Source organism: Haliotis cracherodii, unplaced genomic scaffold (assembly GCF_022045235.1).
Source record: "Haliotis cracherodii isolate W230 unplaced genomic scaffold, xgHalCrac1.p SCAF_14, whole genome shotgun sequence".
NCBI classification, from domain to species: domain Eukaryota; kingdom Metazoa; phylum Mollusca; class Gastropoda; order Lepetellida; family Haliotidae; genus Haliotis; species Haliotis cracherodii.
The window spans coordinates 30,614,298-30,639,460 of record NW_027266269.1 but is presented as its reverse complement, the minus strand read 5'-3'; the positions used below and the strand labels follow the sequence as shown (position 1 = coordinate 30,639,460).

Genomic DNA, 25,163 nt, shown 5'->3' with positions numbered 1-25,163 from the left:
TGGTCTAGACTCGATTATGTACATGCCTTTGTCATATAGCTGGAATATTGCTGAGTGCGGCGTTAAACACCAAACAAACAAACAAACAAACAAAGTTGAGTACACTCGTCAGGTTAACACTCACCTCCGTCCCCCTGTGTATATCTGTGACACGGCAGCCAAGTTGTAACGGTAAGTCTGGCGTGAGGGGCACCCCTGTAGGCGATGTCTACATCAACGATGCAGACGTGAGTCGTTGTGTTGCCACAAGGTGACTCTTCAGCCATGGACATCAACAGCGACAGCAAAAACATCAACACTTTACACAAACTGTTAACCATTGTTAGTACTGGACGAGACCACGTGATACTCACTTTCATAAATGACACTGACGAACCATTGTGATATCCGTTGACTCTTATATTGGCGATTTTAAACTGCAGAATGTTTAGTAAAGTTGGCCCCAGTAGAAGCGATACTGGCCTTGCGAAGTGCAATGGTGCAGTGGTTAAATTATAGGTCTGTCAGGTCTCAAAGTGAGTTCGATTCCCCGCCTGGGTACAATGCCCACTCTCGTAATATTACTCAATACTGCTAAAGGCAAAACACACTCAACATAAATTGTGTTGCACTGATTGAAGTTAACCGCTGCACCTTTGCAAGCAGGTACGCATCTTCATCTTCTGGGGCACATGCATCCTCAATCAAAACCTCACGTCATTGTTGCCTCCCTTAGATACCAGGATTCGCTGATCCTAAGTTTGAAGCGTCCCGATTATTAACCCTGGTCTGTCAGCACTGGACCCGTGGTCGAAGGTTTAATCAAACGTCTACGACCGCCACCATGCCCACATTAACCTGACACCACGTGATTTGACAAACAAGCTGTTCAACGTCCACTCACGCCGGCCTCATTGCATGGGAAGTAATGTGAGTGAGTCGTGTGTTACGCCGCAGTTTGTACAATGCTATCCATATCACAGCGCGGAGACACCAGACATCTGCCTGGGGACAAGAGGACGGCAGTTGTTCTGTACGTCTAGTCATGGATTGACGGTAATGCATGTTATTAATTATTCATGTGGTAGGAACACTTGCATCTGATTTCTGATGCACAATCTGATCCGTTGCCAAACACAACTTACTTGATAGTCTAATTTGATAGCAAAACATATCTGTGGTTACTGGGTTACAGCAACGAACATATATGTGTTTCGCTTCACATGGTACATGGTTTGTTGTTTAACGCCGCACTCAACAATATTCTAGCTATATGACGGCGGTGTGTAAATAATCGAGTCTGGACCAAACAATCCAGTGATTGATATCATGAGCATCGATCCAGGCAATTGAAATCGATGATATGCATCAACCGAGTCAGCGAGCCTGACCACCCAATCCCGTTAGTCGCCTCTTACGACAAGCATAGTCACCTTTTACGGCAAGCATGGGTTGCTGAAGACCTATTCTACACCGGATCTCCACGGGTCTCGCATTTCTTGATACGTGAGAGGAAAACAGTCTGACTACTATACTGGCCAGTTACGTATTTGCTTTTCGTATTATAAACTGCCTGACCTAAGAAACTATAACTCTTACGACAAGCGTTGTCGCCTCTTACTGCAAGCATGGGTTGCTGAAGACCTGTTCTACCCCGGAAAGGGAGAGGTATCTGATTCAAAGGGTGAGACAGTGTTCCCGCAATATGTCGGGGGTACACTGCGGTTTGTCATGACAGAACTCAGCACAGAACTCGGACACGTTACTCCCTCCTCCATCCGTACCATGGGACAGTAGGGACAGTAGGGACAGGTGGGACAGTAGGGACAGTAGAGACAGTAGAGACAGCAGGGACAGTAGGGACAGTTGGGACAGTAGAGACAGTAGGGACAGTAGAGACAGTAGGGACAGTAGAGACAGGAGGGACAGGAGGGACAGGAGGGACAGGAGGGACTGTAGGTACAGTAGAGACAGTAGTGACAGTAGAGACAGGAGGGACAGGAGGTACAGGAGGGACAGTAGGGACAGGAGGAACAGGAGGGACAGTAGAGACAGGAGGGACAGTAGGGACAGTAGGGACAGGAGGGACAGTAGAGACAGGAGGGACTGTAGAGACAGGAGGGACAGGAGGGACAGGAGGGACAGTAGGGACAGTAGGGACAGTAGAGACAGGAGGGACAGTAGGTACAGTAGGGACAGGAGGGACAGTAGGTACAGTAGAGACAGGAGGGACAGTAGGTACAGTAGAGACAGGAGGGACAGTAGGGACAGTAGAGACAGTAGAGACAGGAGGGACAGTAGGGACAGGAGGGACAGTAGGGACAGGAGGGACAGTAGGGACAGTAGAGACAGGAGGGACAGTAGGGACAGGAGGGACAGTAGAGACAGGAGGGACAGGAGGGACAGGAGGGACAGGAGGGACAGTAGAGACAGTAGGGACAGTAGGGACAGGAGGGAGAGTAGGGACAGGAGGGACAGTAGAGACAGGAGGGACAGTAGGGACAGTAGGGACTGTAGGGACAGGAGGGACAGGAGGGACAGTAGGGACAAGAGGGACAGTAGACACAGGAGGGACAGTAGGGACAGTAGGGACAGGAGGGACAGTAGGACAGGAGGGAGAGTAGGGACAGGAGGGACAGTAGGGACAGTAGGGACAGGAGGGACAGGAGGAACAGTAGGGACAGGAGGGACAGTAGAGACAGGAGGGACAGTAGGGACAGTAGGGACAGGAGGGACAGGAGGGACAGTAGGGACAGGAGGGAGAGTAGGGACAGTAGGGACAGGAAGGACAGTAGGGACAGTAGGAACAGTAGGAACAGGAGGGAGAGTAGGGACAGGAGGGACAGTAGGGACAGGAGGGACAGGAGGGACAGGAGGGACAGTAGAGACAGAAGGGACAGTAGGGACAGGAGGGAGAGTAGGGACAGGAGGGACAGTAGAGACAGGAGGGACAGGAGGGACAGGAGGGACAGTAGAGACAGTAGGGACAGTAGGGACAGGAGGGAGAGTAGGGACAGGAGGGACAGGAGGGACAGGAGGGACAGTAGAGACAGGAGGGACAGGAGGGACTGTAGGGACAGGAGGGACAGTAGGGACAGTAGGGACAGGAGGGTCAGGAGGGACAGTAGGGACAGGAGGGACAGGAGGGACTGTAGGGACAGGAGGGACAGGAGGGACAGGAAGGACGGTAGAGACAGTAGAGACAGGAGGGACAGGAGGGACAGGAGGGACAGTAGGGACAGTAGAGACAGGAGGGACAGTAGGGACAGGAGGGACAGTAGAGACAGGAGGGACAGTAGAGACAGGAGGGACAGGAGGGACAGTAGGGACAGTAGGGACAGGAGGGACAGGAGGGACAGGAGGGACAGTAGGGACAGGAGGGAGAGTAGGGACAGTAGGGACAGGAAGGACAGTAGGGACAGGAGGAACAGTAGGGACAGGAGGAACAGTAGGGACAGGATGGACAGAAGGGACAGTAGGGACAGGAGGGACAGGTGGGACAGAAGGGACAGTAGGGACAGTTGGGACAGTAGGGACAGGATGGACAGTAGGGACAGTAGGGACAGTAGGGACTGGAAGGACAGTAGGGACAGGAGGAACAGTAGGGACAGGATGGACAGAAGGGACAGTAGGGACAGGAGGGACAGGTGGGACAGAAGGGACAGTAGGGACAGGAGGGACAGGAGGGACAGTAGAGACAGGAGGGAGAGTAGGGACAGGAGGGACAGTAGAGACAGGAGGGACAGGAGGGACAGTAGGGACAGTTGGGACAGTTGGGACAGGAGGGACAGGAGGGACAGTTGGGACAGGAGGGACAGGAGGGACAGTAGGGACAGGAGGGACAGTAGGGACAGTTGGGACAGGAGGGACAGTAGGGACAGTTGGGACAGGAGGGACAGTTGGGACAGGAGGGACAGGAGGGACAGTAGGGACAGTTGGGACAGGACGGACAGGAGGGACAGTTGGGACAGGAGGGACAGTTGGGACAGGAGGGACAGTTGGGGTAGGAGGGACAGGAGGGACAGTTGGGACAGGAGGGACAGTTGGGACAGGAGGGACAGTAGGGACAGGAGGGACAGTTGGGACAGGAGGGACAGTTATGACAGGAGGGACAGGAGGGACAGTTGGGACAGGAGGGACAGTTGGGACAGGAGGGACAGTAGGGACAATAGGGACGTATTTCTACCCATAGGGACGACCCGCCTGCTGTGGAATGTGAGGGTACGATCACCATGTTGCACCGCAATCACAAATAAGCGTCCAATGTGCCACGACAGTGTCACCCAGCCCCCGAGACACGTGATGGATCTGAATGTCTTTTTTAATCAGCACAATGCTTGGGTGACAATAACGCTTTGTATAGCCGCTGTATACAGGAGTGTGGGAAAGGGCTGTTTGGGAAAATGATGTTTGTTGGAAGACTGCCACATCTGCTATGATTGAATAAAGATTTATAATAGGTGGTATACTTGATCCCTGGTCGACATAGCCACACACCTATATACCCTGTGTGTCAGTGTGACCTTCGAGCATTTTTTTTAATCACTGGAGTGGTGGGATAATCCACTTGAAGGGGGGAATCATCAGCTTCTGATTGGCGTTTTGTTTTACCGTCTGTGATTGACAGATGGGCTAATCCATCTGTGATTGACAGATGGGCTAATCCATCTGTGATTGACAGATGGGCTAATCCATCTGTGATTGACAGATGGGCTTATCCATCTGTGATTGACAGATGGGCTAATCCATCTGTGATTGATAGATGGGCTAATCTATCTGTGATGGGCAGATGGGATAATCCATCTTTGATGGCAGGTTAGATAATCCATCTGCGAAGGGTAGCTTGAAAATCTTTTATTTCGAGGAGTGGTGCACCTTTGACAGGAATGCCTTTTCCGGGGGGGGGGGGGGGGGGGGGGGGGGGGGCTATTGCACTTCTATGGGGAAAGGCTATGCAGTTTTGGAAGGGTGAGGCTAAACAAAACAGGGAAACAACTGAAAATAAATCCCAGTTGTTATGCTATAAATAGTATCGACTTAGTCAAGCAGAGCCACACTTATTGTAACAATTATTGACCAATGTACGAATCATGCTAAAATAAAGCACTGGATGACCATTTGATGAATACATGCACATTGCTATTACAAACTGGCGCTGACGCCCTTGTATAGCATATGTTCAGTGATATAAGTTACATCGGGGAACTCGGAATGAATAATTAACAACATGCAGTCTTATTTTCAGATATGCTTCTCATATTGATGGATCTAAATAAATGGGGCGGTCGGGTAGCCCAGTTGTTAAAGCATTCGCTCGTCACGGTGAAGACACGGTTTCGGTTCCCGACATGGGTACAATGTATGAAGCCCATTTCTGGTGTCCCCAGCCGTGATATTGCTGGAATATTTCTAAAAGCGGCGTAAAATCAAACTCACTCACTCACTCTAAGAGCCGTGAAGATTCCGGGATAGAATAGGTCTTCAGCAACCCATACTTGCCGTAAAAGGCGATTATGCTTGTCGTAAAAGGCGACTAACGGGATCGGGTGGTCAGGCATGTCCAATTGCGTGGATCGATGCTCATGATGTAAATCACTGGATTGTCTGGTCCAGACTCGATTATATTACAGCCCGCCGTCATATAGCTGGAATATTGCTGAGTGCGGCGTTAAACAACAAACAAACAAACAAAACACTCACTCTAAATAAAAGCGACAAAACCCTTTCTTTAATCATAAGGAATCTTTGCCTTTCTACGATTCCGAATATGGCATGAGCATGTGATTAGGAATCACTCTGCAAAGGCAAGTCAATTATTCACATGGGGCACATATGGTACAAAACAAAATAGTCAAAACAAACACTGACGCGTCAAATTTAGAAATGTCTTCCACATGTCCACTGCAACATTTTGAAAGTTTTACTGAGACCTATACTAATGCAGTTCTAGTGACAGTAAACAAAAAATTTGCTAACTAGAAAACAAACAATGACATAAGTGTAGTGAGCAAGTGAACATTCATCTGTTCATGTTTCCCAGGCAGCGAACGAAACAGGCATTCGACAGGTGTGTCTTTTGTCTCCTATTCTTTTCTGTGTATTTGCCTAAAGTAAATACTGAAGACCTCATCACCTATGCAGACAGTTTGTTTCATCAATACGACAGAACCGTCGGATTAGTTTATTCGTATTTCAAATAAAAGATGAGCATTCCTCGAAATAATAGCACAGGTATCCGACACTGAACAAACAGCGATACGCGCGTTACAACGACCCGTAGTAATCAGAGCCTCTTCGGAACCATTGTGAGTTTTGGGATAGTGGTGTAAAATCTTTCTTAGTTTTGAATGTCACGTTTGTTATTAATATGGGACGTGAGATTTTTAGAAAAAAAAGATGTGTTCGGATTTTATTTGAATAAATTCTTACAGTAGACATCACGTCGAGACCCGTTTTGCATCAGTCGATCATTCAACATATATGCGGTAAGTGAATGCATTGCCGTGTTAGGATATACCTGCAGTTTATTACAACACTTTCAAGGTACGTATTCATCCCATAATTATTATATATAAGGTTAAAGACAGGATACGTAAACAGTAGATACACAGTAAATGTTTTGATTATTAAGGGATAGACTTTGTGCGAAATGATTAAACGAATAAATCATATTGTTTCGGGAAGATGGGTTATTTGCAATGTAATAAACCGGGGAAAAATCATTTTGGAAAACCATAACTAAATAACAAAAATGCAAACGTGGTTTCATTCTGTGTAGCAAAGATACTTCAATGTCACACCTGCGTAGTAAAAATACTTCAATGTCACTCCTGTGCAGTAAATATGCTTCAATGGCACGCTTGTGTAATAAATATGCTTCAATGTCACGCCTGTGTAATAAATATGCTTCAATGTCACGCCTGTGTAGTAAATATACTTCAATGTCACTCCTGTGTAGTAAAGGTGCTTCAATGTCCTCCTGTGTAGTAAATATACTTCATTGTCACGCTTGCGTAGTAAACATACTACAATGTCACGCCTGTGTAGTAAACAACTTCAATGTCATTCCTGTGGAGGAAATATGCTTCATTGTCACGCTTGCGTAGTAAATGTACTTCAATGACACGCCTGTGTAGTGAATATACTTCAATGTCACTCCTGTGTAGTAAAGGTGCTTCAATGTCCTGCCTGTGTAGTAAATATACTTCATTGTCGCGCCTGCGTAGTAAATATACTACAATGTCACGCCTGTGTAGTAAACAACTTCAATGTCACTCCTGTGGAGGAAATATGTTTCAATGTCACGCCTGCGTTTAAAAGATACTTCAGCATCAATTCTACGTTGGAGAGATACTTCAATTTCCCCGAGTGTGATAAAGATACTTCAATATCCCTCCTGTGTAGTATGGATACTTCAACGTCCCTCCTGTGTAGTAAAGACACTTCAATGTCCCTCCTGCAAATTTAATATACTTCAATGCCCCCCTGTGTGATAAAGATACTTCAATGTCTCACATATACATGTACATACACATACACACGTGCATGCACGTCGCTTTGTAAGTGCAATAATCTTGAACGCGACGTTGAACTCCATTTCAAATCACCTCACCTATCAGATTTGAACTGACAATATCTTCCCGAGTTGTCTATTCATTTGTCACTAACCTATATAGTATAAGGTTTAATTTTTAAGTAAATGTGCAGTTTTATATAATTTTAAACCCAGTTTCACTCACTCCCTGAGTATGTTTCAGATGATGCAGAGTTTTAACCTACTTGTCTTTGTCGGTATTAGCGCGGCGTTTTTGTCCTTTACATCAGGTAAGACTGTTTGTTTGTTTGTTTGTTTGTTTGTTTGTTTGTTGCATAATGCCGCACTCAGCATATCACTAAATTATGTTTTGTGTCACGAACTAATGAAAGTTGTGAATGTTTCTAACAATTGATATGGGCGGTTTGGCTTGTTTGTTGTTAAGCATTCAAGCTATAAGACGACGGCCTGTAAATAGTCGTGTCTTGACCAGCCAGGCCAGTGGGTGATATTATGAGCAACGCCCCTTGCCGACGAGTCACGATGACACGCTATAAATCGAGTCTTACCAACCGATCCACTGCATCGTCTGTTATGAACAGCTTAGGTTGCTGGGGAAGTAACTCAAAGTAATGTGAAATGCAATTAAATAAACCAGAATAGTGAGTGAGTGAGTATGGTTTTACGCCGCTTTTAGCAATATTCCAGTAATATCACGGCGGGGGACACCAGAAATGGGCTTCACACATTGTACCCATGTCGGGAATCGAACCCGGGCCTTCGGCGTTAAACGAACGCTTTTACCACTAGGCTACCCGGCCACCCTTACCCGGAATAAGTGAATGTACATCGCGTTAACCTCAGCTCCGCACAAACGGGGTATTGTTAATAGACCTATTGACAATTGTACACAAAGCGTTGACACGTACTCTATAACTGTACGCGGCTCTAACGTTACCTCGTCGTCAACCATACTGCTCAACTTCAGACAGGAAAATCAGATATGTGTATCATTGAAAAGAAGAAATATCCCCATCAAGAATGGAGTAATATATATAACAAGGTAATAGAAGAAGTGAATGCATGAAGCAGTTTTGTTTTAACAGTAGTCCAGTTAGCCATAAGTGATGCTGGTCTAAGATGTTCACCACTTAGGTGAAACCCACGAGCACGGGTGTGGTGCTGACAAACCAAGAAAACACGAGCAGGGCGAATCTAGGATTCGAACCCACGATCAAACGGACGCAACTCCTCACAGCGTCGCACGGCTCCGAACACAACTGGGCTCCCAGTACCAAGAAATAGAAGTAAGCAGGACTCCGCCATATAAGAATGGGGTTTGATATAAATATAACGTCAACGCCAGAGAAAAACCAGTCGCGAGTACAGAAGAAACAGATTCCATTGAGCGTGAAGACCCGTGAAGATCCGGGTTAGAATAAGTCTTCAGCAACCAATGCTTGCCGTCAAAGGCGACTTTGCTTGTCGTAAGAGGCGACTAACGGGATCAGTTGGTCAGGCTCGCTGACTTGCTTGATGCATGTCATCCTATCCCAATAGCGTAGATCAATGCTTATGATGTCAATCACTGGATTTTCTGATCCAGACTCGATTATTTACACACCGCCGTCATATAGTTAGATTAAATAGATTATTGCCGATTGCGGCAAAAAAAGGTAAAATAGCGGTGAAAATATGACTGGGTCACTGAAACTCAGTCATGACATCAGATGTTCGCGAAAGGAGTAAGCATATTCTGCCCTACCGGTGTGTGTTCGAAACCCGGTTCGCCCCCATTATGTTTCTAGGTTTTGTCAGCACCATATCCGTTCTCGTGGGTTTTACCGAAGTGGTTAACGACAGAGACCTGCATCACTTCGGGCTTTCTTCCCACATAAAGCTGACACGCCGTGATATAATATAACTGGAATACTGTTAAAAGTGGCGTTAAACCCAACTCACTCACTAACTAACTCACCCACTCACTCACTCTGCCCTACCGGTAACCTGTGTTCGCGACTTTCAGTTTGCATCAAAGATTATAAACCTACGGTGACGTCATCCTATTGTTCTCCAGTCGGGTTAAATCTCAGAAACAGGGACGTCGTGATGTCCGTGGGATTTTATATAACATTCCCGGGTTTTTGTAGGATATTCAAGTCATATTTGCTACATAATGTGTTAAATATACCAGGGATTTTATATGATGTCCGGGGTATTTTATTAATATAACTTCCGTTCATATTGTAACATGTAATGAAAAATCAAATGACAATTGTTTTCTTTATATTCCCGAGGATCGAACTTTTAACCTTCATATTTGTAGCCCAGTGAGTGTACCACAAGGCTACAGAGGTGTTGTTAGGCATCACAGCCTTTTAGAATGTCCTTTTCAAGATCCGTAGGCCATCAACAGATATTTTACGCCCGTTTCCTAAGGTTCATGGAAAGTATGTTCGAAACATAAAAATGTTGATAAATGTTGTTTTAAGTTTCTTTTCTCGGTTTATAAGTAAGATAAAACACTTCCCCTCGGGTTGTTATGATATTTAAAACCCTTTCCCTCGGAAAATCCCTCGGGATGCGGGTTTCAAATATCAAAACAACCCTCGGACGTGTTTTATCCTATACCGTAGACTACGGTTAAAACGAACACGCTTATAACGAACTGACGGATATAACGAACTTACTTTTTGGTCCCGACTATTTGTTGTAGTTATGCTGTATATATGCTTATAACGAACTACGGTTATAACGAACTAAAATTAGTGGTCCCTTTGAGTTCGCTATAACCGTAGTTTACTGTACTTAAATGTTTGCTGCCTGGCACTTCACAGCAGTATTGGGGGCACGGGTGGCCCAGTCGTCTAAGGCGCCACGATTCGCTGTGCAGAGTTGCGTCCCTTGGGCACGCCAGAAACCTATGATTGTGGGTTCGAATCCCGGTTCGTCCCGATTATGTTTTTAGGTTTGTCAGCACCATACCCGTGCTCGTGGGTTTCACCGAAGTGGTAAACGTCTGAGACCTGCATCACTTCAGGCTTTCCTCCCTCATTAAGCTGACACGCCGCGATATAACTGGAATACTGTTAAAAGCGGCGTTAAACCCAACTCACTCACTCACTCACAGCAGTACTCCTGCCATGCGACGGCGGCCTGTAACCAAACTAGATAATCCCGTGATTGGCCTAACATTGTTCTTTTTACTGTGACAGCACACAGCGCCTACGACAGCTGCACATCTGCCAGCGACTGCCCGGCGACGACTACCTGTCGGTGTAATGGCGACAACGGCTACCAATGTCTGTGTGACCCGGGATACGTGGTGGGCAAGGAGGGACATGAATGCGTCATCGGTAAATTACATGTTACAAGTCATTCCGCAGCATTTGATTAGCTAACCAAACAATTTGTATTGCGTTTATGGTTCCATAAACCGAAATATTGACCACGCCCACAAACGAACTACAGTTTTCTGATTGGCTGAAAATAGAATAGGCTGTGTTATTTTTGCTCTGAAAGATGTTACTTATTTCGAACAGTTGTCTGTATTTTTTTGTATAGTCATGATAAAAAACAGTTTACAATTGTTTTACAATTACAACGGTATTTGAATTAACCTAATTTCAGTTGAAATTAGATCTGAAAAAATATTGATGGCGTTTATATTAATATTTGCACCTAAATACATCTGGAATGTTTTATGTGTAATGTTAACAAACAATAGGATCATTTGATAATCTCATATGCCTTTTTTCTTTTAAATATGGACAGTAAGTGTTCATCTGTCTTACCATCCAGTCTGATTAGAATCAGATCTGTAATAGCCGGCTTTCTAGTAACACTATGGCGGCCTAGATGTTAAAGCGTTCTCCCGACACGCCAAAGGCCTGGTTCGATCTCCGACATGGGTACCCAGTTAGGACACCTCATTAGAAGGTCGCATAATTGACCGCCAAATCATGTAATTGATGAAGGTTGTGTTGGTTCTTCAGTCAGAATTCTAAAAAAACATTCAGCTTCAATTCTTTTCCACCTCGATTCGGAAATTTCGAAAAACAGTCACAGAACACAAATATACCTCCGATGGTAAACCTTTTTTTGGTACAGATGCCATTGCGCTCAGAAACGACAGTATGTATAACACATCAACAACAGTATATCATCCTAGCTTTATTTTATTTTTTGAGGAGCTCCCAGATTAATAATATATATACTTTTTTGAGATACAGAATCAGATGTGATGTCTGAATGCGTCGGTCACTCGTACCTAGAATTTAGAAACATTTTCCATTAATTAGAAAGCTCACCTGGGAAAACCGAACAGACCGACCGCTAAATGCTATTAGCGGTACAAGAGGTACCCGGATGTTAAAAACATGCACATAGTGTACATTCATGCATAGATTTGTATTACACTATGTTCACATATATTATATTGTTTTCAGGAGGACGCAAGTAGTTTAATGCACAGGCTTTTTATAGTTTAGGCTGGGTTTAAAATTACTCTGTATCAAAGAGCATATTTTTAGAGCTTTCTTTAAATTCAAATTTTTTATACATTTTTTGTATTACATTCTTAGCATTCTAAAATAATTTGTAATTGGGAAAGACAATGAAAACAGTAAAAGAATTGGCGTAAACTGGTGGATCCTGGAATCGGGCGACAAATGGTCACAATGTATCGTTGTCGCACTTTGGCTAATTTTGACACGTTTTGCTGGTTTTGGATTTTTTTTGTAAGGGTGACAATGGGACAATGTCCCGTCTAGGATTCCATATATATCCTTCGACTCTGGGTAACACATTATTATCCCCCGAAACGTAGTGGAAGGAGGGTATAGGAGTTGGTGCTGTCCGTCCGTCCATCACATTTCGTTTCCGGAGCAGAATTTAAAAACCACGTGAGATGTCTAAACCAAACTTGGCACATACATACGTCAAATGGTGAACTGGTGCCTTTTAATTGGGATTTTTGAAAATTTTATTTTTCGAGTTTCCATGGCAACGACTTTGACTTAGACTAAAAATGTCGGTATTGGCGGGGGATATGAGTATATTTCATGCCTGTTACCCGTGTATCTTATATTTCAGCCTCGAGGCTGGGGGAGGCCTGTAACGCCAGCACTAAATGCGTGAACCCTCTCACCTATTGCAACTCAGCCTCCGGCGTCTGTGAGTGTCTGACCTACCACCGACTCTCAGCCAATGAGGATGCCTGTGTCTTTCAAGGCACGCTAGCCTATGGGGAAGCGTGTGACACTACTGCCGTGTGCTTTGATGTCTTGGGGGAGTGCAAGAGCAATCTTTGCGATTGTCGGGATGGCTTCCGGCTGAAGAATGAGGCCGAATTTTGGGCGGAGCCTGAGAGTATCGTCGGCTGTGTGGCAGATTCGTTTGTGCTCGGTAGGTTGAAGGGTTAGAGTGAGTGAGTGAGTGAGTGAGTTGAGTTTAACGCTTTTCAACATATTTTCAGTTATATCATGGCATGTCGGCTTTATGTCGGAGGAAAGCACGATCTGTTGCAGGTCTCAGACGTTTACATCTTTTGTAAAACCCACGGGTCAGTGATAAGTGATTGTCGTCATGGTATATATGATCAGTCATTGTAGTCATGGTATATGTGATCAGTCATTGTAGTCATGGTATACTTGATCAGTGATTGTAGTCATGGTATATGTGATCAGTGATTGTAGTCATGGTATAAATGATCATTGATTGTCGTCATGGTATATGTGATCAGTGATTGTCTTCATGTTATATGTGATCAGTGATTGTAGTCATGGTATATTTGATCAGTGATTGTAGTCATGGTATATGTGATCAGTGATTGTAGTCATGGTATATTTGATCAGTGATTGTAGTCATAGTATATGTGATCAGTGATTGTCGTCATGGTATATGTGATCAGTGATTGTAGTCATAGTATATGTGATCAGTGATTGTCGTCATGGTATACTTGATCAGTGATTGTCGTCATAGTATATGTGATCAGTGGTTGTCGTCATGGTATATGTGATCAGTGATTGTAGTCATGGAATATGTGATCGGTGATTGTCGTCATGGTATATGTGATCAGTGATTGTAGTCATGGTATATGTGATCAGTGATTGTAGTCACGGTATATATGATCAGTGATTGTCGTCATGGTATTTATGATTAGTGATTGTAGTCATGGTTTATGTGAGCAGTAGTTGTAGTCATGGTATATGTGATCGGTGATTGTCGTCATTTGTAAATGTGATCAGTGATTGTAGTCATGGTATATGTGATCAGTGATTGTATTCATGGTATATGTGATTAGTGATTGTAGTCATGGTATACTTGATCAGTGATTGTCGTCATGGTATATTTGATGAGTGATTGTCGTCATGGTATACTTGATCAGTGATTGTCGTCATGGTATACTTGATCAGTGATTGTCGTCATAGTATATGTGATCAGTGGTTGTCGTCATGGTATATGTGATCAGTGATTGTAGTCATGGAATATGTGATCGGTGATTGTCGTCATGGTATATGTGATCAGTGATTGTAGTCATGGTATATGTGATCAGTGATTGTAGTCATGGTATATGTGATCAGTGATTGTAGTCATGGTATATGTGATCAGTGATTGTAGTCATGGTATATGTGATCAGTGATTGTCGTCATGGTATATGTGATCAGTGATTGTAGTCATGGTATATGTCATCAGTGATTGTAGTCATGGTATATTTGATGAGTGATTGTCGTCATGATATATGTGATTAGTGATTGTAGTCATGGTATATGTGATCAGTGATTGTCGTCATAGTATATGTGATCAGTGATTGTAGTCATGGTATATGTGATCAGTGATTGTAGTCATGGTATATGTGATCAGTGATTGTCGTCATGGTATATGTGATCAGTGATTGTCTTCATGTTATATGTGATCAGTGATTGTAGTCATGGTATATTTGATCAGTGATTGTAGTCATGGTATATGTGATCAGTGATTGTAGTCATGGTATATTTGATCAGTGATTGTAGTCATAGTATATGTGATCAGTGATTGTCGTCATGGTATATGTGATCAGTGATTGTAGTCATGGTATATGTGATCAGTGATTGTCGTCATGGTATACTTGATCAGTGATTGTCGTCATAGTATATGTGATCAGTGGTTGTCGTCATGGTATATGTGATCAGTGATTGTAGTCATGGAATATGTGATCGGTGATTGTCGTCATGGTATATGTGATCAGTGATTGTCGTCATTTGTAAATGTGATCAGTGATTGTAGTCACGGTATATGTGATCAGTGATTGTCGTCATGGTATTTATGATTAGTGATTGTAGTCATGGTTTATGTGAGCAGTAGTTGTAGTCATGGTATATGTGATCGGTGATTGTCGTCATTTGTAAATGTGATCAGTGATTGTCGTCATGGTATATGTGATCAGTGATTGTATTCATGGTATATGTGATTAGTGATTGTAGTCATGGTATACTTGATCAGTGATTGTCGTCATGGTATATTTGATGAGTGATTGTCGTCATGGTATACTTGATCAGTGATTGTCGTCATGGTATACTTGATCAGTGATTGTCGTCATGGTATATGCGATCAGTGATTGTATTCATGGTATATGTGATCAGTGATTGTAGTCATGGTATATGTGATCAGTAGTTGTAGTCATGGTATATGTGATCAGTGATTGTAGTCATGGTATATGTGATCAGTGATTGTCGTCATGGTATATGTGATCAGTGATTGTATTCATGGTATATTTGATGAGTGATTGTAGTCATGGTATTTATGATTAGTGATTGTAGTCATGGTATATGTGATCAGTGATTGTCGTCATGGTATATGTGATCAGTGATTGTATTCATGGTATATGTCATCAGTGATTGTATTCATGGTATATTTGATGAGTGATTGTAGTCATGGTATATTTGATGAGTGATTGTAGTCATGGTATATTTGATGAGTGATTGTAGTCATGGTATATTTGATGAGTGATTGTAGTCATGGTATATGTGCTCGGTGATTGTCGTCATTTGTAAATGTGATCAGTGATTGTCGTCATGGTATATGTGATCAGTGATTGTATTCATGGTATATTTGATGAGTGATTGTAGTCATGGTATATTTGATGAGTGATTGTAGTCATGGTATATTTGATGAGTGATTGTAGTCATGGTATATTTGATGAGTGATTGTAGTCATGGTATATTTGATGAGTGATTGTAGTCATGGTATATTTGATGAGTGATTGTAGTCATGGTATATGTGATTAGTGATTGTAGTCATGGTATATGTGATGGGTGGGTGTCGTCATGGTATGAATTTACTTATTTATTTCTACTTTAGATAACCCAACACTATGCCCGGTAACAACAACTGAATCCACGACTACAACGCCTACAACATCTGCTACGTCCACGGCCACGAGTACAACGTCTGACACAACAACAGATTCAACGACACAGACTGCCAGTTCAACAACCGACACAACAGCTACTACAGCCACTACGGAGACTACAGATACTACAGTTACTTCGGAAACTACAGATTCTACAGCTACTACGGATATTACAGATACTACAGCTACTACGGAAACTACGGACACTACAGCCACTACACCAACGACCACGACAGTTCAGACAACTATCACAGGTGACCAATATTGAGTGAGTGAGTGAGTGTGTGAATAGGAGAATTTGTTGTGTTTTGATACTTTACAAAAACATCATAACAGCGATCAAGATCTGTGTCCACGAATGTACACAAGCGCTTGTAACGCATTACATCAGCAAATCCAAGTTTTAATGACACTGCCAGTGATAGAGCAGGTCACCCCGATTTTACTAGTCCACAGAGTTTGTAGTTAGTTCTGGTTGAACGAGACAAACCTGTTTACTATGTTTACATTTTCTTTCAGTTTTAGTTGTTTCATTGTGAAGCAAAACTGAAGCATTAGAAGTGGATTTTTACTTTGTTCTTAGTACAATTTAGTTGTCTCGGTCTAACGGACTAGTAATTGCGAAGAATTACCAAGTTCGTTCGAGACCTCATTCAGCACTGTTCAGCACTATAAATACCTCTGTAACACTGTACACTCTTCTCAAGCCGATACATTCAGTTACATGAGGTATAACAACAGCCGTACTTTGGGGGCTGGCTTCTTCGGAAGCTCTAAATATCGTGATGTTTCGATTCCGAGCTAAAATTTCTGCTCAGAATACCGAATTTCTTGTTTTTCGGATTGTGTACACAAACACACAAATGTACGCACGCACGCACGCACGCACACACACACACGCGCGCGCGCGCGCGCACAAATAAACACACATGCACAAACGCACATAAACACATATAGAGACAAATAGTCAAACACTCACACAAACACACACACACACACACACACACACACACACACACACACACACACACACACACACACTCATACATTCACACTCACAAACACAGTCATACATACACTTACATACACATACATACACAAACACACTCATACACACATACGCCCGTTCCCCAGTAGTGTACACTTGCAATTTGGATTTGACCAGAGAGTTACAAACTTTATCAAAACGACGTGTACTGAAAACCGAGACACTGCAAAGGTCCAAAACATAACCATGATACCCGTATCAAATACATCACCATCAAATATAATAACCACTTCTTGATTGTTTCATTTTTAGTCACTATCAACCATGCGTGAATACTTTCTTTTGCCCGACAGTGTAGTGTACGTTTAATGCACATGGTGCATCTGTCTTGCAGTTAAGGTGTTTGATGTGTGCACTGGTGATGCCGAGTGTCCCGGTGACTCCTCCTGCAGCGTCAGAGGCTGTGCAGGATCAGTCTGCATGTGCAACACGGGCTTCGTGGCGACCAGGGACAGAACAGCGTGCTTCCAAGGTATTATATTTCAGTCTTCACCTGCAGATTTTGGAGGGACGGTCGGGTAGCCTTGTGGTTAAAGCGTTCGCTCGTCAGGCCGAAGACCCGGGTTCGATTCCTGACATGGGTACAATGTGTATATTGCCGTGATATTGCTGGAATATTGCTAAAAGCGGCGTAAAACATACTCACTCACTCACTCAAATTTTGGTCACCTATTGACATCACTTTAAATTATACATCGAATCGGCAATATTTCGGCCATGTACAGTTTACGAGAACATGCACACCGTATTCTTAATCTGCGTATGAAAAAGGCACAGCAGAACTGGAAGTATGATTTAAAGGGTAAATCTTTAACGACATGTCCAGTGCTGTTTTATCACATTTTTATTAACAAATTCACCCGAATTCGGTGGATGGATAAGATGTAAGTTTTTACACGAAAGATCTTATGCATTATATAATATGTTTTTGTTTTGGCTCCGTTGAAGTTACGTTGGCCAAGGGGAACTAACTCTGGTAAGCTGACAGGGATTCAGATATCCGGAAATTCGTTTATCCGGAAAATAGTTAAGAAATTGCAAGTATCCGGACAAACGAGGTTCGATTTTTATGATACGAATTGATGACATTCGATGAAGTAAGTGAGTTGGAGCGTTGAGAACATAGCCTCACCTAAAGTTCCCAATTGGTTGGAAACGACCTTGACTGATCGTCTCAGGGCAAATCTCTCTATAAGGTCATGCGAAAGCACGAGGGACGACTGCGGCCTTCTTGAAGTTAAAGACATAGTGATATTTTTCAGGCAAGCTCATCAAAGACACATGCGATGACACCTCCCAGTGCGTTCCCTTTTTGTCATACTGTGACGGAACTTGCCAATGTTCAAGCTACGTCCGACAAACCAACCGGATGACTTGCGCTATTAAGGGATTCTGGGTAATTGGAGAAGCTTGTGGTCAAGTCAGCGATTGCCTTGATCCCAACGCCCTCTGTACGAGGGACGGAGTGTGTCAGTGTAAGACTGGATACAGAACAAAGACGGAGAAAGAGTTCTGGGACAACCCGTATGACAGGACGGACTGTGTCAAGGTTGACTTCTCACTCGGTGAGTTTTCCTCTTCTTTATGCAAGAATTGGAATGTTTGGGACAGTCCATTTGATATTCGGGGTGGGGTGGGGGGGGGGGGGGGGGGATTGGGATATGAGACAAACTAATTTTTATTCTGTTAGTGTATGAGATATTCAGAAAAAAAAATTTCTCTGAAAGAAGTTGAACAAAAACATTTTACCCACAATACTATATTTTGTAGAATATCCAGCATGTCAAATGAACAATTACTTTGTCTGTAAAAGCTAAGAGCAAATTATTTTGTTCGAGGATTTTCGGGTGCAGAATATATTTCAAAATTTTCCTGGCATAATTTTCTTCACAATAAGCTCAGACCGTCAGCCTAATCATATTTTCTTCCTTGTTCCATGTGACAGAAGAGTGCGTGACATCTACAACGACACAAACACCTACAACGACTATTGCAAGAGGTACGTGCATGCAAAACTACCTTCTTATCATTTTGATTTCAAGTGAGTGAGTGAGTGAGTGAGTGAGTGAGTGAACGAATAGGCATCATCACGACGAAAGGGGATACCTATTCACTAAGGGACGCAACTCTGCACAGCGAATTGCAACGCCTTATGCGACTTATAATCATTTCAACCCATCAAGCTTACAAGCCGTACCAAGAATAACAAGCATTAGTCACACCTACAAATACATAATTATCATGAAAAGTGAAAAATTTAAAATATTTTTGTCAAAAGCGAAGTTAAATATATAAAACGTCATCGCCAGAGAATAACCAGTTTCGATTTATTTAGAGGAACCGATTTAAAATTACATGAGTTAGTGAGATAGGTTTAACGCCGCTTTTAACAGTATTCCAGTTATATCGCGGCGTGTCAGCTTAATGTGGGGAAAAAGCTCGAAGTGATGCTGGTCTCAGACGTTTACCACTTCGGTGAAACTCACGAGCATGGGTATGGTGCTGACAAACCTAGAAACATAATCCGGGCGAACCGGGATTCGAACTCACAATCATAGGTTTCTGGCGTGCCCAAGGGACGCAACTCTGCACAGCGAATCGCGGTGCCTTAGACGACTGGGTCACTCATGCCCCCAAAACTTACATGAATGGATCGCTGATATACAGTGATGACACCAGGTGTTCGCGAAACCGTTAGCGTGATCTGCCCTACCGGTAGCACCTGCCACATGCACAATTTACATAACAAAGTATGAGTTTGTTGCGTAACACCGCACAGCAGTACACCAGCGGAAAAGCAATATCATAATTTTAAATCTTTGAAAGGAATTTAGAAGTGATACACTTCAAGAGGAGAATTTATGGATGTCAACTTCTTTTTCATGAGGAATGTTGTGTGCCTCATAATAAAGAAGTTGACATCCATAAATTCTCTTCCCTACTTAAAATATTAAGGAAGAGAATTCATTATTTGTTGTAACCAACATATTGTTTGTCTCAGACAAAAAGATATCTGAGATCTGCGCGATGAGTGAGCAGTGTCCCCTCAACTCCACTTGTCAGAAGGTGGGGTGCGGTCAGCCGATGTGCAGGTGCAAGTCCAGCTTCAGATCCAACTCAGACAATACGGCATGTGTCTCAGGTAGGACCAGCGTCAATACTGACTTAATAATCGTCTGTGTGTGTGGTGCAGATCTATTCTTGGAGTGAAAGAGACAGGCAGAGAATGAGAGAGATGTGGTGGGGTGCGGTCAGCCGGTGTGCAGGTGCAAGTCCAGCTTCAGATCCAACTCAGACAATACGGCATGTGTCTCAGGTAGGACCAGCGTCAATACTGACTTAATAATCGTCTGTGTGTGTGTGTGTGGTGCAGATCTATTCTTGGAGTGAAAGAGACAGGCAGAGAATGAGAGAGATGTGGTGGGGTGCGGTCAGCCGGTGTGCAGGTGCCAGTCCAGCTTCAGATCCAACTCAGACAATACTGCATGTGTCTCAGGTAGGACCAGCGTCAATACTGACTTAATAATCGGGTGTGTGTGTGTGGTGCAGATCTATTCTTGGAGTGAAAGAGACAGGCAGAGAATGAGAGAGATGTGGTGGGGTGCGGTCAGCCGATGTGCAGGTGCCAGTCCAGCTTCAGATCCAATTCAGACAATACGGCATGTGTCGCAGGTAGGACCAGCGTCAATACTGACTTAATAATCGGGTGTGTGTGGTGCAGATCTATTCTTGGAGTGAAAGAGACAGGCAGGGAATGAGAGAGATGTGGTGGGGTGCGGTCAGCCGGTGTGCAGGTGCCAGTCCAGCTTCAGATCCAACTCAGACAATACGGCATGTGTCTCAGGTAGGACCAGCGTCAATACTGACTTAATAATCGGGTGTGTGTGGTGCAGATCTATTCTTGGAGTGAAAGAGACAGGCAGAGAATGAGAGAGATGTGGTGGGGTGCGGTCAGCCGGTGTGCAGGTGCCAGTCCAGCTTCAGATCCAACTCAGACAATACGGCATGTGTCTCAGGTAGGACCAGCGTCAATACTGACTTAATAATCGTGTGTGTGTGTGTGGTGCAGATCTATTCTTGGAGTGAAAGAGACAGGCAGAGAATGAGAGAGATGTGGTTGGGTGCGGTCAGCCGGTGTGCAGGTGCCAGTCCAGCTTCAGATCCAACTCAGACAATACGGCATGTGTCGCAGGTAGGACCAGCGTCAATACTGACTTAATAATCGGGTGTGTGTGGTGCAGATCTATTCTTGGAGTGAAAGAGACAGGCAGAGAATGAGAGAGATGTGGTTGGGTGCGGTCAGCCGATGTGCAGGTGCCAGTCCAGCTTCAGATCCAATTCAGACAATACGGCATGTGTCGCAGGTAGGACCAGCGTCAATACTGACTTAATAATCGGGTGTGTGTGGTGCAGATCTATTCTTGGAGTGAAAGAGACAGGCAGAGAATGAGAGAGATGTGGTGGGGTGCGGTCAGCCGGTGTGCAGGTGCCAGTCCAGCTTCAGATCCAACTCAGACAATACGGCATGTGTCTCAGGTAGGACCAGCGTCAATACTGACTTAATAATCGGGTGTGTGTGTGGTGCAGATCTATTCTTGGAGTGAAAGAGACAGGCAGAGAATGAGAGAGATGTGGTGGGGTGCGGTCAGCCGGTGTGCAGGTGCCAGTCCAGCTTCAGATCCAACTCAGACAATACGGCATGTGTCGCAGGTGGGACCAGCGTCAATACTGACTTAATAATCGTGTGTGTGTGGTGCAGATCTATTCTTGGAGTGAAAGAGACAGGCAGGGAATGAGAGAGATGTGGTTGGGTGCGGTCAGCCGGTGTGCAGGTGCCAGTCCAGCTTCCGATCCAATTCAGACAATACGGCATGTGTCTCAGGTAGGACCAGCGTCAATACTGACTTAATAATCGGGTGTGTGTGTGTGTGTGTGTGTGTGTGTGTGTGTGTGTGGTGCAGATCTATTCTTGGAGTGAAAGAGACAGGCAGAGAATGAGAGAGATGTGGTGGGGTGCGGTCAGCCGGTGTGCAGGTGCCAGTCCAGCTTCAGATCCAACTCAGACAATACGGCATGTGTCTCAGGTAGGACCAGCGTCAATACTGACTTCATAATCGGGTGTGTGTGTGTGTGGTGCAGATCTATTCTTGGAGTGAAAGAGACAGGCAGAGAATGAGAGAGATGTGGTGGGGTGCGGTCAGCCGATGTGCAGGTGCCAGTCCAGCTTCAGATCCAACTCAGACAATACGGCATGTGTCGCAGGTAGGACCAGCGTCAATACTGACTTGATAATCGGGTGTGTGTGTGGTGCAGATCTATTCTTGGAGTGAAAGAGACAGGCAGAGAATGAGAGAGATGTGGTGGGGTGAAATGTGGTTTAACATCCCTAATCCACTTGAGATGAGAGGGTTCTTGAATTCAGACACAGTGTGAGTATCTATCTCTGTGTGTGTGTGTGTGTCAGTGTGTGTGTCAGTGTGTGTGTGTGCGTGCGTGCGTGCGTGCGTGCGTGCGTGCGTGTGTGTGTGTGTGTGTGTGTGTGCAATGTTCCAGTTAAAGGATTAACAGGTGATGGATATCGTGGGCAACGTTCTATCAGCAATGTGATGAAGTGTGTGTGTGGTGGGTAGGGTGTATGTGTGTGTGTGGTGGGGGTGGTGGGGGGGGGGGGGGGGGGGGGTGTTCGTGGTCGCGGCTTAAACTAATATGGAGTAATTGTACCGACCAGTCCTTGTTTTATCCACTTAATGCCACTCCGGGCTGTGTAACAACAAGTATGATTTGGGGTATGGGGTAGGGTCTCGCGGAGAGGGGACTTGAATTTTACGTATATTAAATAGTTTTGCCCCAACAGTGATTCTCGATTTATTTTCAGCATCAAAAGTTGGAGAGGCCTGCACAAAGTCCACGGAGTGTACGGACACCAAGTCCTCCTGTGCTGGGGGCGTGTGTATCTGCCTTCCCTGGACGGTGCGCTCCACCACGGGGTGCGTGTACTGGTTCCAGAGGACTGTGGGCCAGTACTGTGGGGTGAGGGGCCCCTGCGCCGACCCTAACGCAGAGTGTAGCAGGTCAGCTGGATGTGTATGTAGGACAGGCTACCATCTGAAGACGGATCCGGAGTTTTGGCTAGACCCCACCGACACCAATGAATGTGCTGTTGATGTGACTTCTCAAGGTATACAGTGCGTGAGTGAGTGAGTGAGTTGATGGATGAAGTGATGGATGGATGAGTGAGTGAGTTGGGTTTAACACAGTATTCCAGTCATATCGCAGCGTGTCAGCTTAATGTGGGAGGAAAGCCCGAAGTGACGCTAGTCTCAGGAGTTTACCACTTCGGTGAAACCCACGAGCACGGGTATGGTGCTGACAAAACTGCCTAGAAAAATAATTGGGGCGAACCGGGATTCCAACCCACAATCATAGGTTTCTGGCGTGCCTAAGGGAAGGCAACTCTGCACAGCGAATCGCGGCGCCACAGACGACTGCGCCACCCGTGCCCCAAGTGGATGGTGAGTGAGTGAGCTAGTGCGTGAATGAGCCACATCTAGCAATATCACGGCGGGGTATACCGGAAATTGACTACACCCACTGTATCAATGTTGGGAATAGAACCCAGGTCTTTGGTGAGAAAGGAGATAATACAGACTGTGTTTATTTATTGTTTTTACGCTGTACTCAGCAATATTCAAAATACGTATACATCGGCTGCCTGTGAAAAACTAGACATACAATCTTCAAAAATGGAACTACATACTTTTTGGGAAGAGTGTATGTAATCTGTAATTCCTCCAATGATTGACAATTTACAAAATTTCAAAGCAGAGGAAAAAGGAGCACAAGACAATAAACAACAAAAACATCCGAGAATGTTACAGATCACTAATCATACGTCGAGTACCGTTATTGTCTCTAGTAGGTTCAGGGGCGGTCGGGTAGCCTAGTGGTTAAAGCGTTCGTTCGTCACGCTGAAGAACCGGGTTCGATTCCCACCATGGGTACAATGTGTGAGGCCCATTTCTGGTGTCCCCCGCCGTGATATTGCTGGAATATTACCGAGTCCAGCGTTAAACAACAAACAAAGAAAGACCTATATTCAAAACCTACTGACGAAAATATCCAGCAGGCTCAACAACTCAAAAATACTAATTGCCCTATTCCCCATCGACCCGTGAAGATCCGTGATAGAATATGTCCTCAGCAACTCATGTTTGCCGTAAAAGGCGACTATGCTTGTCGTAAGAGGCGACTAACGGGATCGGGTGGTCAGGCTCCCTGACTTGGTTGATGCATGTCATTGTATCCCAAATTGCGTGGATCGATGCTCATGATGTCAAACGCTGGATTGTCTGGTCCAGACTCGATTATTTACATACCGCGGTCATATAGCTGTAATATTGCGGTGCGGCGTTAAACAATAAACAAACAAACAAATATTCCTCATCTGTCGAGGCACGGGCGAACTGTTCTCCTGATGCCCCACAGTGCGCTGTAATTGTTGGTTCCATCAAAGTGCTAATCGTCAAATTAAAAAAAAACATTAATCTTTAGAACCGAATGAAGGTTTGTTTTGATTAAATGGTGTATTCATTTGGTGTTTCATAATATTAAAAGGTTGATTTATTTAAATCCATCGGGCATTTCACTGGTTGACCGGCCTATTGATCACAAGAAGGAAACTTGATAGATGTGCGTTTGACAAATACTTAATTGGGTGTTTTGTTGTTGTTGTTGTTGTTGTTGTTGTTGTTGTTGTTGTAGAAGTGGCACTGGTGATTATGTTAACTGTCTTAATTGCAATTGTGTTATCAGGCTGTCCGGCTGACGCTGCGGGGCGCAACGTTGGTGATGCGGCGTTTGCCAAACCAGTGTTCCTCCCACCACAACCCTTCGTCATGGAGCCCTTTACCTCCGACACGTCGCCATTGACGTTCTCGTCTGTGACCTTGACCTTCCTCTTGGCGGTCACTCTGCTGGCATGTTCGGATTAATTTGTATCGATTATTTTGTTTAATAAATGCTGCAATGAAACGTTCGATCAGTTGTGTTTCTTGCAATTGTTAATCTGTGGTGCACTATGGGATACAGACACAGATTTGGTGAAGTAAAAAACTGTTAAAAACAATTTTGGTACTTTCAGAACGGTAGCTCGGGGATATAGGTGGCCTGTCGTCTGAGGCGCTGTGTCGAGTTGCGTCCCTTGGGCGCGC

The 25,163-nt window shown here is 44.4% G+C and overlaps 2 protein-coding genes across 2 annotated transcripts; both read left to right on the top strand.

Moving 5' to 3' along the window:
• Positions 1-1,710: 1,710 nt before the first annotated feature.
• Positions 1,711-4,386, top strand: LOC139460356 (dentin sialophosphoprotein-like). Its single transcript, XM_071241845.1, has 2 exons — positions 1,711-1,772; positions 2,592-4,386. Exons 1-2 carry the CDS (start codon positions 1,711-1,713, stop codon positions 4,384-4,386), a joined length of 1,857 nt encoding a protein of 618 aa, XP_071097946.1.
• A 2,033-nt stretch (positions 4,387-6,419) lies between these two features.
• LOC139460703 (protein draper-like) lies at positions 6,420-24,948 on the top strand. Its single transcript, XM_071242181.1, has 11 exons — positions 6,420-6,522; positions 7,737-7,803; positions 10,729-10,869; positions 12,608-12,919; positions 15,854-16,159; positions 17,288-17,425; positions 18,216-18,518; positions 18,899-18,952; positions 19,955-20,095; positions 22,829-23,131; positions 24,766-24,948. The coding sequence occupies exons 2-11, from the start codon at positions 7,737-7,739 to the stop codon at positions 24,942-24,944; spliced, it is 1,944 nt and encodes a 647-aa protein (XP_071098282.1). The 5' UTR covers positions 6,420-6,522; the 3' UTR covers positions 24,945-24,948.
• Positions 24,949-25,163: the final 215 nt, after the last annotated feature.

Coding starts and splice junctions, on each gene's coding strand:
- LOC139460703 (XM_071242181.1), top strand. CDS start 7,737: ATGATGCAGAGTTTTAACCTACTTGTCTTTGTCGGTATTAGCGCGGCG. Junction 7,804..10,728: donor GTTTTTGTCCTTTACATCAG/GTAAGACTGTTT, acceptor TTACTGTGACAG/CACACAGCGCCTACGACAGC. Junction 18,519..18,898: donor CAAGGTTGACTTCTCACTCG/GTGAGTTTTCCT, acceptor TCCATGTGACAG/AAGAGTGCGTGACATCTACA.
- LOC139460356 (XM_071241845.1), top strand. CDS start 1,711: ATGACAGAACTCAGCACAGAACTCGGACACGTTACTCCCTCCTCCATC. Junction 1,773..2,591: donor TCCATCCGTACCATGGGACA/GTAGGGACAGTA, acceptor ACAGTAGGACAG/GAGGGAGAGTAGGGACAGGA.